General features: G+C 43.8%; 2 protein-coding genes across 8 annotated transcripts in view; one reads left to right on the top strand and one right to left on the bottom strand.

The window, feature by feature from the left end:
* Fancd2 (FA complementation group D2) overlaps positions 1–5,379 on the top strand; it is a 64,403-nt gene extending 59,024 nt beyond the window's left edge. For all 5 annotated transcript variants that reach the window (XM_063286087.1, XM_039107635.2, NM_001001719.2 and 2 more), the window contains 3 exons: positions 307–453; positions 2,701–2,802; positions 4,985–5,379. In XM_063286087.1, the coding sequence (XP_063142157.1) occupies positions 307–453; positions 2,701–2,802; positions 4,985–5,053 (318 nt within the window). In that variant the 3' untranslated portion in view covers positions 5,054–5,379. The remainder of the gene's footprint in view (positions 1–306; positions 454–2,700; positions 2,803–4,984) is intronic.
* Fancd2os (FANCD2 opposite strand) lies at positions 2,822–9,381 on the bottom strand. Of its 3 annotated transcripts, NM_001109251.1 has the most exons (4): positions 9,294–9,322; positions 7,477–7,576; positions 6,530–7,115; positions 5,844–6,413 (listed from the first exon to the last, which is right to left on the bottom strand). In NM_001109251.1, the coding sequence occupies exon 3, from the start codon at positions 7,105–7,107 to the stop codon at positions 6,571–6,573; it is 537 nt and encodes a 178-aa protein (NP_001102721.1). In that variant the 5' UTR covers positions 7,108–7,115; positions 7,477–7,576; positions 9,294–9,322; the 3' UTR covers positions 5,844–6,413; positions 6,530–6,570. The 3 variants fall into 3 exon arrangements, with proteins under 3 accessions (XP_006237114.1, XP_006237113.1, NP_001102721.1); XM_006237052.5 differs by lacking the exons at positions 5,844–6,413; positions 7,477–7,576 and adding an exon at positions 2,822–2,922 and having other exon boundaries at positions 9,294–9,381; XM_006237051.4 differs by lacking the exons at positions 5,844–6,413; positions 7,477–7,576 and adding an exon at positions 2,822–2,922 and having other exon boundaries at positions 9,087–9,323.
* Between the last annotated feature and the right edge of the window lie 2,823 nt (positions 9,382–12,204).

Here is a 12,204-nt window from a genome sequence, read left to right on the forward strand (position 1 = left end):
CTTTCTAGGACTTAAACTGACAAGACCTAATTTTTTTCATATCAGTTAAACATCTTGGGGCAATTTGCTGATCACTACTCAACAGAGCTTATAAGGGGCACCTAGAGGTGGTGTTGGTATGTCTTCTAGTGTTAAGGTTTTAATGTTTTTGGCATACTCATCAAACTGTTACTTTTTGATTGAACTTGTCTCTGGACCATATTGGCCAGTCATGTCCTCTTCCTGTTCAGTTATGAGAAATTCAGACATTTTCATACTAGAAATAGGATACTTGATGATAAACCTGGATGATTTATGTCTCTTCAGATTCACCAGGACACAAGACTCACCAAACATGTGCCTTTACTCAAAAAGTCACTGGAGCTGTTAGTTTGCAGAGTCAAAGCCATGCTTGTCCTCAACAATTGTAGAGAGGCTTTCTGGTTGGGTACTCTCAAAAACCGAGACTTACAGGTAAGCCTGAAGTTCAGACAATTGATGGAGTGCTCCCAGTCCTGTTCTTTGTAAGAGCATCAGAAGAAATGCAAGGGGCTACCCAAGCCCAGTTCTAATGACTGCTTTTAGCTGAGCCTGGGGGCACAGGTTTATAATCCTCAGCTACTTGTGAAACTGACGCAGGAGGATCACAAGTTCAAGGTTTGCCCAGCTACTATTTAGCAAAGCTACCCCAAATTTGAAAGTGAATAGAGGGGCTGGAGAGATGGCTCAGAGCTTAAGGGCACTGACTGTTCTTCCAGAGGTCCTGAGTTCAATTCCCAGCAACCACGTGGTGGTTCACAACCATCTGTAATGAGATCTGATGCCCTCTTCTGGTGCGTCTGAAGACAACTACGGTGTACTCATATTAATAAAATAAATTAAAAAAAAAAAAAAAAGAAAGTGAATAGAGGAGGCTAGAGACTCGGTTCAGGGGTAGAGTACTTGTGTGAGGAACTTGGTGCCATCCCCATTAGTGGGGGGAAAGAAGATGATTGTTATCACATCTGTGGTTGTTTTATAAGATTATAAGATCTATAAGATTATAAGGCTGGAGAGACAGTGCAGCATAAGAGCACTGGCCACTCTTTCAGAGGACTTAGGTTCAATTCCCAGCACTTACATGGTAGCTTACCATGTAACCCCCGTTCAGGGACTCCAAACCCCTCTATGGGCCCCCATGGGCCTGCATGCATATGGTACACAGACACACACGCAGGCAGAGCACTAAAAGACATAAAGTAAAAATAAAGGTAAAAACATTTTCGGGGCTGGGGATTTAGCTCAGTGGTAGAGCGCTTACCTAGGAAGCGCAAGGCCCTGGGTTCGGTCCCCAGCTCCGAAAAAAAGAACCAAAAAAAAAAAAAATTTTTTTTTTTTCAAAATACTGTTTAGCTGGACAGTAGTAACACAGGCCTTTAATCCCAGCACACAGGAGGCAGAGGCAGCCTTGTGTGCAGAGCAAGTTCTAGGACAGCCAGGGCTACATAGTGAGGGCCAATCTCAGAAAACCAAAAACAAGGAGGCAAATCAGCATGGCCCTTTCTCTGTGCCGGGGTAACACTTGTAAGCCCCACGGAAAGAAGAGTTATAACATTTTCTTATATGGACAAACTTGTTTTGAATTTTTCTTGTAAAGCCGTCTCTCTTCTTACTGAAGATGCTCTCTGTTCTAGCAAATGAGTGTGCTCATCTGGAGCCTGTGTGAGACACTGCCGTGGGGGTTCAACACCACTCACTTCCAAGGTCTAAGTCCTCCTCACTCGTACTAGCCAAGGGTCGTTTTTAACTTTTTTTTTTAAGAATTATTTATTTTATGTATATGAGTACACTGTAGCTGACTTCAGACACCCCAGAAGAGGGCATCAGATCCTATTACAGATGGTTGTGAGCCACCATGTGGTTGCTGGGAATTGAACTCAGGACCTCTGGAAGAGCAATCAGTGCTCTTAACCGCTGAGCCATCTCCACTCAGCCCCGTTTTTAACTTTTAAAAGTGTGTATGTATGTGTACCTCCATGAGTTTATGTGCACTACATGTATGCAGGATCTAAAAGAGGCCAAAAGAAAATGTTGAGTTCCTTGGAACTGCAGTTAAACACTCAGCGGCCACGCCATCCCTGCAGCCCCCTCTAGCTGAGTCGTATAATGGTTTGTATGAAAACAATAGAACAGTGGTTTTCTTTCTTCAAATCAACCCTATGGAGTCAATTCTGTTGTTTTGTTGGAGAAAACCGAAGCTCGGATAGTAACTTTCACAGACTGTTCAGCAGGGAGTTAGTGGAGCCAGGGTTTGAGTCTAGACAGCTCCTCAGACTCTCATTGCCTATTCAGTTGGTGTGTGGCACTTATGAGCCTTGAGGCATTGAGAAATATATTTTTGGCAACAAGATCTCACTATGTAACCCACGTTAGCTGCAAACTTTGATCCTCTTCTAAGTTCTGACTTAGCCTTTGGGACAATTTAGATCCATATTTAGCGTTAACAGAGTCACCAATACAACATCTAGTATATAATCTAGTGTAACACTAGAATACAAAAGTGGACATAGACTTATGTATCATTTCCATGAGCATCTCAGAAATCTGGAACTGAATGGTGCTTCCCTGAATGATAGATCAGAGGCTAGAATATTTCTTCTCTAATACCTAGAAACTTGGCCTCCCCCAATCATAAAGGTGCTTATTATAACCCACTATTTGTTTTGCTTCTTCTATGTTTAGGGTGAAGAAATTATTTCCCAGCATCCCTCCTCCCCAGAAAACACTTCAGAGGACAGTGAGGATGGCATGACATCCTATGTCTCCAGGAACAGAGCAATAGAGGTATCCGCACAGGCTGATCTGGCATTGGCATTAAGTATTTTATTAAGTATTCTTTGTTAGTAGAAAGTACAGGATTTTTCTCTATGTATCCGTTGTTAATTCTGTGCCCATCTTCATTCCCTATGGGGAAAAAGAAGCGTATATGAATGTTTCGGGAGCCATAAAATTCCATTACATCATCTCAAGGTATGTTGAAAATTTGCAACCTAAGGGCAATTCTAGCTCAGTGGTAGCACTCTGGTACTTAGCATTTACACGTTTGTGCACTCGATCCTCTGTACCAGAAACAAAGTGGGGGGTTTTTTCTTCCGTTATATAGCATCCTGTTTTCCATGATCTTGTATATGTGTTCTAGAATGGAGACATGACAAGCATGTTTGTTGTTAAAAGAGTTAAACCATTTTAACTTTTGTTTGTTTGGCAATTCTGGCCTCCTGAAACTATGTAGATCAGGCTAGCTTAAAATCACCTGTCTGCGCCTCCCAGCTGCTGAGGTTAAAGACATGAACTACTATGACAGGGCATTTCAGGTGTGTGTGTGTGTCTGTCTGTCTGTGTATATATGCATCTGTATGTCTCTGTCTCTGTCTCTGTCTCTCTCTCTCTCTCTCTCTCTCTCTCTTTCTCTCTCTCTGTGTGTGTGTGTGTGTCTGTGTATATATGCATCTGTATGTCTCTCTCTCTCTCTCTCTGTGTGTGTGTGTGTGTGTGTGTGTCTGTTTTTTAATGATTATGGGTATTTTTTGTGCATGTTTTTCTGTGCATCAGGTCCATGCATGCAGCCCCTGTGGGTGCTGCTGTACCCCTGGGACTGGAATTAGAGTTGTGAGCCACCATGTGGGTTTTGGAAGAACAGCCAGTACTCTCAATAACACTGACCCATTTCTCCAGCCCCTCAACTTGTTTTAACACATAAAATAGAAACATAAAAACAAAAGCCTAGAGTCAAGCTGCCAAAACAGAAATAAAGTAATATAAATTTTCATTTTTTTTCTGTGGACAAATGCTATCGCAGACAAAGCTAAATGAAAATGTGTGCATTAGGTTTCACATTAGCTGGGCACACCAGGCAGTTTAGCTAGAAGTTGTGAACAGAAAGGCTGTCCACTCTGAAGTCTGATTCTAAGGCTCTATTATAGTCCCATTATGACCTCTTCTGCTTACTCTCATAGGATCTGAGGTAATCAGTATGCTATGCTTCCACTACCTAAATGAGTCCTAGTAGAGGAAGAAATCAGTTCCGTGCTGATTTCATTGGTATGTGCCAGGACTTGTAATAATCTTTGCTTTGCACACACAACTCATACATATTGGCCTGTTTATTCCTTTTATTTATGTATGCATAATCTTGCTATGTAGCCAAGGCTGGCCTTGAACTCACAATCCTCCTGACTTGGCCTGAATCTTGGGATAGTTGTACCATATGAAGGCTTGCTGTATCTATTGAATTGATAATGTGACTTTGTTTCTGTGTTTTATGCCTGAAGAACTGCTAGAGAGCTTTGGTTTATTTAAAGATCATGCAGATTTGCTTCAGTTGTAAAGAGTTCAGTATTAAAATGACCTTTTAGGCTGAATGTGGTGGCTCACACCTTTAATCGCAGTACTAGGGAAGCAGAGGCAGATGGATCTTTGTGGGGTCAAGGCCAGCCTGGACTACATAGCAAGTTTTGAGTTAGATAGGGTTACACAATGAGACCCTATCTCAACAAAAACCTTTCTCCGTGGCCTTGAGCTTTGGTTCATGTCAAGAACTATGGGGTATGAGGGAACTGTGTATGACGGCTCACGCCTGTGGTCCCAGCACTTGGGTGGCAGAGGCAGGTGGATCTCCTGAGTATGAGACCAGTCAAGAACCACATAGTGAGATCTCATCTCAAAAACTCACATTTAAAAAGGGTAGAATGCACCTGTAATCCCAGCCCTTGGAGGTGCTAGAAAGTGGAGGTGGAGGAAGCCTACAAACTCAAGGTCCTTCCTGGCAACATAAGGGTGAGAGGTCTTGAGCTACGTGAGATCTTGTCTCAAAACAAAGCAAAAACAGAAGGGGAACATCTGCTTTAGCTTACAACAATTTTAACTCTTCGTTGCTTTTAAGAATGAAAATGGTGTGGTGTGTACATCTGAGAGAGCAGCATTTCGAGACCTGTCCTAAGGTGCCTGTTGTCTTCTTTTCCCTTAGGATGGGGAAGATGAAGCAAATGATGGACAGGACAGGGACAGTGATGAGAGTGACGACAGCTCCAGTTAGAGCCGAGTGACACGGCTGCCCTGCTCACCTCTGACAAACTCTCACCCATTTTCTCTTTGGGGTTTGAAGTCTGGTGTCTGTCTTTCTAGCCAGAAGCATCCTGTTTGTCCAACAAGAAGGAGTTTTTATTTAATTCCCCAGTGGATTTCACAGATTGTGTAACCTCCAGGTCCCTGGCTCAGGAGTCCAGTGTAGTATCCGTCCGTGGGTTGGATGAGCATGACTGTGCTGTAGATGCTCTAGCTGGGCTGTGGGGGATAGGTTTGAAACTAAAGTCTAGGCTTATGATAGCTTTGTAAATAAATCCGTTTCTGAGTTTTGCCTCGGCTACCTTTTTCCTCACTTTGGATGTGTCTTCGTTACTCAAGGAATACGTAAGATTGAGTTGAGGTTTGTGCAGTCATACTGGTGCCCTAAAAGTGTGTTCCGTACTGCTATCTTCCTGGAGGAATGACTTGACCTTCTTAACAATGATCTATGTTTGGTTTGGTTTGTGTCAGGGTCTCTTTACATAGTCCTGGCTATTGTGGTATTAGATATGTTGACCAGGAAGGCCTTAACATTACTTTTGAATTTTTAAACATTTATGTTTGTGCGTATATGTATGGGCATATATGTACTATCGTGCATATGTGGAGGTCAGAGGACAGCTTATGGGAGTGAACTCTCTCCTTCCACCATATGGTTCCAGAGTTCAAATGCTGGACCTTTACGTGCCACCTTACCAGCTCCTTTTTAAAATCTCTGGTTATCTGTATAAAAGGAAGGAAGACATCACCAAACATGTGCTGGCTTTGTGTGGACATATACTATTTATTTCCACATTATTCTGAATTATGCCTAGAATCTATTTGTAAGAATTATACAAAATAATTATAGTTTATTAAAAATAGAGCATCAGGAGCTAAAATAGGGGACTCCTCTGTCTCCTGCCAGGAAGCTGCTGCCAGATTCTCCTTGCTGTGCTATTAAGATTATTTAATGTTTGTTAATATTTTTACTCATACTGGTATAAAGTTATGTTATGTTTTGTTTTGTTTTGTTTTTGGTGTTTTTTTTCCTTGTTCACATTGATTTGAGGAGGGAATGCTGTTTTTAAATTAGACCTTAACCCATGTACAGATTTTTGACCCCTTCATCCTCTAGTACCCAGAGATCCATCCATGTCTTCCTTGGCATCCCTTCCTTCACCAGCTCATCTTTGTCTTTGGCATTTAAGTTGAGCTCACACTAGGCTGGCTTATTTATATGACAAGGTCGTCATTATCACATGTGCACACCAATGTTGGGTTAACTTCTAAATGGCCATTCAGCCTTAGCGTAGAAATGTTCTTCCCTGCTAGTGTCATTGCTCCTATTTCTGAAGAGAAAGGGAGATCTCCTGAATCGTCACAGCTTGACCTAAAGGCAAAGTGTTCGGTGTGGTGTTATGGTTCGGTTTATGTGGATGGGTCTGTGTAAGCTTTGGGTACATACCAGAGAGCATGGTGTGGAGCACAGGTGTCAAATGGGGACCCTCACTTGGAGTGCTGCAAGGCAAAGGTGCACTTCTTGTAAGTCGCATACAGCAGGAGGATTGAGCGTAGCATCTGTTTGCACATAGTCACTGTCATTTGGATCTGAGGCTCCTTGAGTCCAGTAGGCCACCGGTGCTCCCTGCTGATTATTTTGCAGAAGGCTGACTTGTCTGAAACTCTGAAGGTTCCAGTCCACTTGGGTGGCTGGGCTGTGATGACCCTACCAAAAACAGAATCTACTCCACTGAGGCGGACTGGCTGGGGTTTCCTCACCACTCCTTTCTTGTTACTCACGGCTCGGAGCTCTGATGTGTGACAGGGTAACTTGGGGCTCTCTCCAGATTCCACAAGAGGGCTGTCTAGGACAAGTGTGACTTCTTGAAGGCACAACTGCACTTCAAGGTCGGAAGGGGTGTGGGGGAAGCAAGGAGAGGCCCTAAAAGGGTGTTTGGAGGAAGGAGTAGGTGTTGTATGCCGCAGCCATTGGAAGCTCTCATCCAGTGGGGTCCATGGTGACCAGAGCTGGTAGCCTGCCATTGACAGTCCTAAAGGAAAGGAGTCAGACATGGAATTTCCCTGCTGTGCTTTGGGGGAGGGGAGAGGCATGGAGGTATCTTAATGTCTTGGGGTGGGGGCTGGGAGGCAAAAGTGGCTGGACTTCATATTATTTGAGGCAAAGAAAACTGCCCATGTCTTGTAAGTATTTGAAATTGGTACTTTGTCAGAGCTCTCAAAGTATAGCCCTTGAACTATCAGTTTTAACATCAAGGATCTGATAAAAATGCAAACTCTTGGGGCCCCATCTCAGACCTACTGAATTAGAAATGTGGGGTGGAATCCGGAAGTTTGCACATATGCAACCCCCCCCCCCATAATTCTGTTACACCTTACAATTTGCAGACTTACAGTGTGACTTTTAAGTAACCTGTTTTCACTATACCACCCCAGGCGGCCAACATAAAACGGTCCCTGGATTGGTGGTTTATGCCTGCTATATTCTTAGCATCTGGAAGGTAGAGGTGGGAGGATCATTACAACTCGGAGGCAAGACTGTTTAACACAGTGAGCTCTAAGCCTGCCAGAACTACATACATGGTGAGACCCAGCCCTTCCCCACAAGGTACTGGAGAGTTGGCTCAACAGTTTCAAATACTTGCTACTATTTCAGAGAACCTGAATTTGGTTCCTAGCTCCCATGTGGGGCACCTTACATCTGTCTACAGCTCCAGGGGATTCAACAGGGGGATTTTCTGTCTTCTACCAGTACCTGAGCATACAGATAGACATAAAATAAGTCTCAGGCAGGTGAGCTCTGAATTCAAGGACAGCCAGGGCTACATAAGGAGACACTGTCCAAAGAAACAAAACAAAACAAACAAAAAACCCCAAGACTTAACAGCAGAAAACCCAACCCCAAAACAAAAATATTACTGGACAGTCTCTTGGCCCTAAAAGCGTTCTGATAGAAGAGAACTCTAGAGCGCTGGGCAACTTACACAGCCCCTTGGAAGAGACACCTTCCATAAGGGAGAGTTCAAAGGCTAGCCTTTAAAATTTGTTCATTTACTCCCCCATATAAAGATATATGTTTTTATACGTAAGATACCCACTGGATAATACCTTGAATTTTCCTTTTGTGCTGGGAGGATAGATTAAGTCAAAATTTATCCTAATAGAATTTTGATTTTTCTGTAATTTTACTTTGAAATCGACAGTGTCTACTGAATTCAGGAGAAGTTAACATTTTCTTAACACTTTCTTCTCATGTGAAGGACCATTACAAGTCCCATTTATATCCCATTATGAAAACCCCCAGTGAGGTTCATGTGTGTGTGTGTGTATGTGTGTGTGTGTGTGTGGTTTCAAAATGAAAAGTGCCCTTTGACAATGACTAGGATGGAGTTAACTTGCTGGTTTCCTCCAGTTGATAGTGTTTCTCAGTCCCTTTGCAAGTTGCTATGCTTCCTATTTCTAGGTTGCCTTAGGAAGAGAAACTGACAGAGTACAGCTGTCTGTTTCAAACTGCTTATGAAAGGCACCCAGTGCTAGACATCTCGGGACTTGAGAGGTCAAAGCAAGATTGCTAGGAGTTCAATAACTGCCTGGGCTGCAGAGGGTAAGACCTTGTCTGAAAATAAAAGAAAACTAGAGGGGGCATTTGGTAGACTGCCATAGCAAGCAGATGCAGAGTATTAACGCCTCTAAATATAAAAAAGAAAAATCTACTTAGAGACTCATCTGAAAAAAAAAAATGGTCCGTCAAATGTCCAACCTAAATCAATAGGGATGGAAGGGCTTTTGGACTCCAAGTCTTTCCACTCCTTCACACAAGGTTTAAATAAAAATGGTTCTGCCACAGTCCCCAGCATCACAGGGAATAGGGTTTGGGGGTGAACTAGGGATTCTACACAAACTGCTGTTCTAGCCCCACACAGGGAACACAAGGTTCCCTTGTTCAAAGAGGCATTTTTATTGGCGCCTTCCTTCTAAGGAACCCGGATCCTCGATTTCCCCACCTGGGAAAGGGGACGGCAGCGCCAAAGTGCAGCTCAAGTCCTCGCGAACTGTGAAAAGATCCCGAGAGGCTGGAGTGCTTGGAGAACAGGTTTGTCTCCCTGGAATTCCCTCCCCCGGAGCGGGAGCCACTCGGCCCTGGCCAAGGCCGGGACAGCGGTGGGAGCCTGGGCCGAGACCCACCATCACCATCTGGGCCAGGGACTCACCTACTGAACTCCACGCGGATTGCACGCTCCAGTGTAGCTGCCGCATCTCTTCTCCACTCGGCGCCTAGCAACCGCCTTTGTGACTCAGGACCCCGGAGGCAGGGGCCAAGTGTGGAAGGGTGCGGGGGCGAGGACGTGGCTGGAGGCGCCCTTCTGGAAGGCCTCTGGTGTAACACAGCTACAGCAACACCTTCAGTTCCTCCCTACCCCTGCATTACACCTGTGTGCATTTGACATGGTACTTAGAAGACAACCCCCCTCCCCCCATGTCAAAGGCTGTGGTCAAGTTCCAAGACCTGTAGTTAGTGTTAAGTTAACCTTTATTCATTATACCCTGGCTCACACTGTGCTCCAGTGCTTGGAAAGGTTTTATTATTGCACTAGAAGGACTCCAGTACAAGAAAAGTGAATTATAAATGCCCACCTGTGAAGAAGAAAAGAAAAACTTCCCTTACTTTTCTAACAACTTGTTTTCTTTAACTTCAAAAAATCATTTTTGTTTGTTTGCCTGTATGAGTTTATGAGCAATATTTCTGTGCAGGAGACCTTGGGGCCAGAAAAGAAACTGGGTCCTCTACAAGCTCAAATACTCTCAACTGTTTAAGCTGTCTCTTCAGCCCCATAATTACTTTTGTCTTCTGTTAGACCTCAAGATGCTTCTGTTTTGTGTCTAACACTGAGACACATGATTTACCATAGCAAAAGTACACTGTGAGCAACATTTTAATTAGCACGAATGGCTATGGAAAGCAGGAGTTGCCCCCACCCCCAGTAATTTCAGTCTCATAGAATGCAAGTGTCTGAAGGGAGGATTGATGAACTAACAACGTACTGCTCTTTTTTAAAATATTTATTTATATATATATATTTATGTATACACACACACACATATACACACACTGTACATTCTCTGTCTTCAGACACCAGAAGAGGGCATCAGATTCCATTACAGATGGTTGTGAGCCACCATGTGATTGCTGGGAATTGAACTCAGGACCTCTGGAAGAGCAGCCAGTGCTCTTAACCACTGAGGCATCTCTCTAGCCCATACTGTACTTTCCTTAAACACAAAATTAGCCCTGCATTTCCTTAACTGTAGAACTCTTAATTTAAAAATTTGTTGGATGAGCTGGGCATTTTGGTACACACTTGTAATCTCAGCGCTCATGAGACTAAGCCGGACGCCTGACCTGAGTTTAAGGCCAGCTGAACAATGGGAAAACACTGTAACCCTAAGGGTGGTGTTAATTGGCTAAGACTGAGGGCCCATGGACTGGGGCCAGGCAGCGATCTGGGTTTGGAAGACCTACAGAGTCTTCAGGTGCCCACTGTGTATACATGTGTGTCCATTACAGAAGGAATAACAGAAAAAGAATTTAGATGGAAAACAAACCAGAGAGAGTAGAAAACTATGAGACTTGGAAGAGAGGTGGGTGCTTTTGAATTTACAACTTTTCCTGTTTTTATCTTCCTCCTGATTAAGAGATAGCTACTACTTAAGAGGCAAGTGAAACTGTAGTTACTGTACATCATATTCATTAAATATGGAAGTCCCCACGGCCAAGACCAGATGATTAGAACTATTGGAAAAAGAAGTATTCGAACTGTTGTGACAGTCTGTACATAGTCCCGTGTGCAGTCTGCTCAGATCTAGGGCACATGTTCTGGGAGGTACCATTTGCTATTAGCACCACTGGGATCCAGAAAAGCCAAAGTCTCCTTACATCAACCAATTACAGTGAAATACCTGAGCCAGTCTTCTTAGGAAGAAGGAAACACACACACACACACACACACACACACACACACACACACACACACACACCTGCCCTGGTCCTGGCAAATGGCAAAAGCATATGTGGGGAGAAAGAAATCCCACAGAGAACAGAAGCAGAAAGAACTGGGCTGGGCTGGGCTAAACACAGACATCTGTAATATCAAGCTCTGGAAAACCAACTCCAAGAGCTCCATTCCCTTCCCAAGGTAGATGCCTAAGTTAAAATTTTTAAAAATTTTACATCTTGGCACTGGGTGGTTATGAGGTGTGCCTTTAATCCCAGCACCCTAGAAGCAGAGGCAGGTGAATCTCTGAGTTTGAGACCAGCCTGATCTACAAAGGTGTCTCAGTTAAGGTTTCCAACACTGTGAAGAGGCACCATAACAAGGAAACGCTTAGAAAGTCAAACATTGAATTGGGGCTGGCTTACAGTTTCAAAGGTTCAGTCCATTTTCATCATGGTGGAAAGCATGGTACCCAGCAGGCCAACTTGATCTAAAGGCAGTCAGGAGGTGGCTGTCTTCTGCAGACAGCCAGGAGGAGGCTCTGATTCCACACCAGCCAGACTTTGAACACTAGGAAACCTCAAAGCTCACACCCACAGTGACATGCCCACTCCAACAAGGCCACACCTCCTCACAGAGCCACTCCCCATGGGTCAAGTATTCAAACATAGGCCAAACCTATTGAAACCACCACACAAGGGTTGACTCCACCTTTGTTTAGCTTTACTGCAATTACTATAGCAGGCACTACCTCAAAGCCCAATTCTTAGGGTTAAAGTATTTCTCTCAGTCTCTTGAGTGCTGAAGTTACAAGCATGCGCGATGACCACTTCCTTTAACGATTTTCTTAATGACTCGGTGGAAAGGTTAGAGATTGCTTTTGCAGTTCTTGATAGAAATTGCTCTAGTTTACACTGAGACTTACCATTTTGCTTCAGCCTGTCCATCGCTGGGCATTAGCATTAAAAATGTAGTTTGCTCATTTGGTCAATATGGAGATTCAGAATCCGTGGGATGCCTCGATTAATAAAGACACTTGCCACCCGAAAATGGAAGGCAAGGAACCAACTCCTGAAAGTTGTCCTGTAACTTCTGCTTGCGTGTTGTGTCACATGTACGCTTACACACA

Source organism: Rattus norvegicus, chromosome 4 (genome assembly GCF_036323735.1).
Source record: "Rattus norvegicus strain BN/NHsdMcwi chromosome 4, GRCr8, whole genome shotgun sequence".
In the NCBI taxonomy this organism is placed as follows: domain Eukaryota; kingdom Metazoa; phylum Chordata; class Mammalia; order Rodentia; family Muridae; genus Rattus; species Rattus norvegicus.

What these genes read in the sequence shown, in the direction of transcription:
- Fancd2os (XM_006237051.4), bottom strand. Translation starts at nt 9,276, where the DNA reads ATGGTGATGGTGGGTCTCGGCCCAGGCTCCCACCGCTGTCCCGGCCTT. An exon ending in GCTGCCGTCCCCTTTCCCAG is followed by an intron (nt 7,116 to 9,086) that starts GTGGGGAAATCG and finishes CCTTTCCTTTAG; the next exon opens with GACTGTCAATGGCAGGCTAC.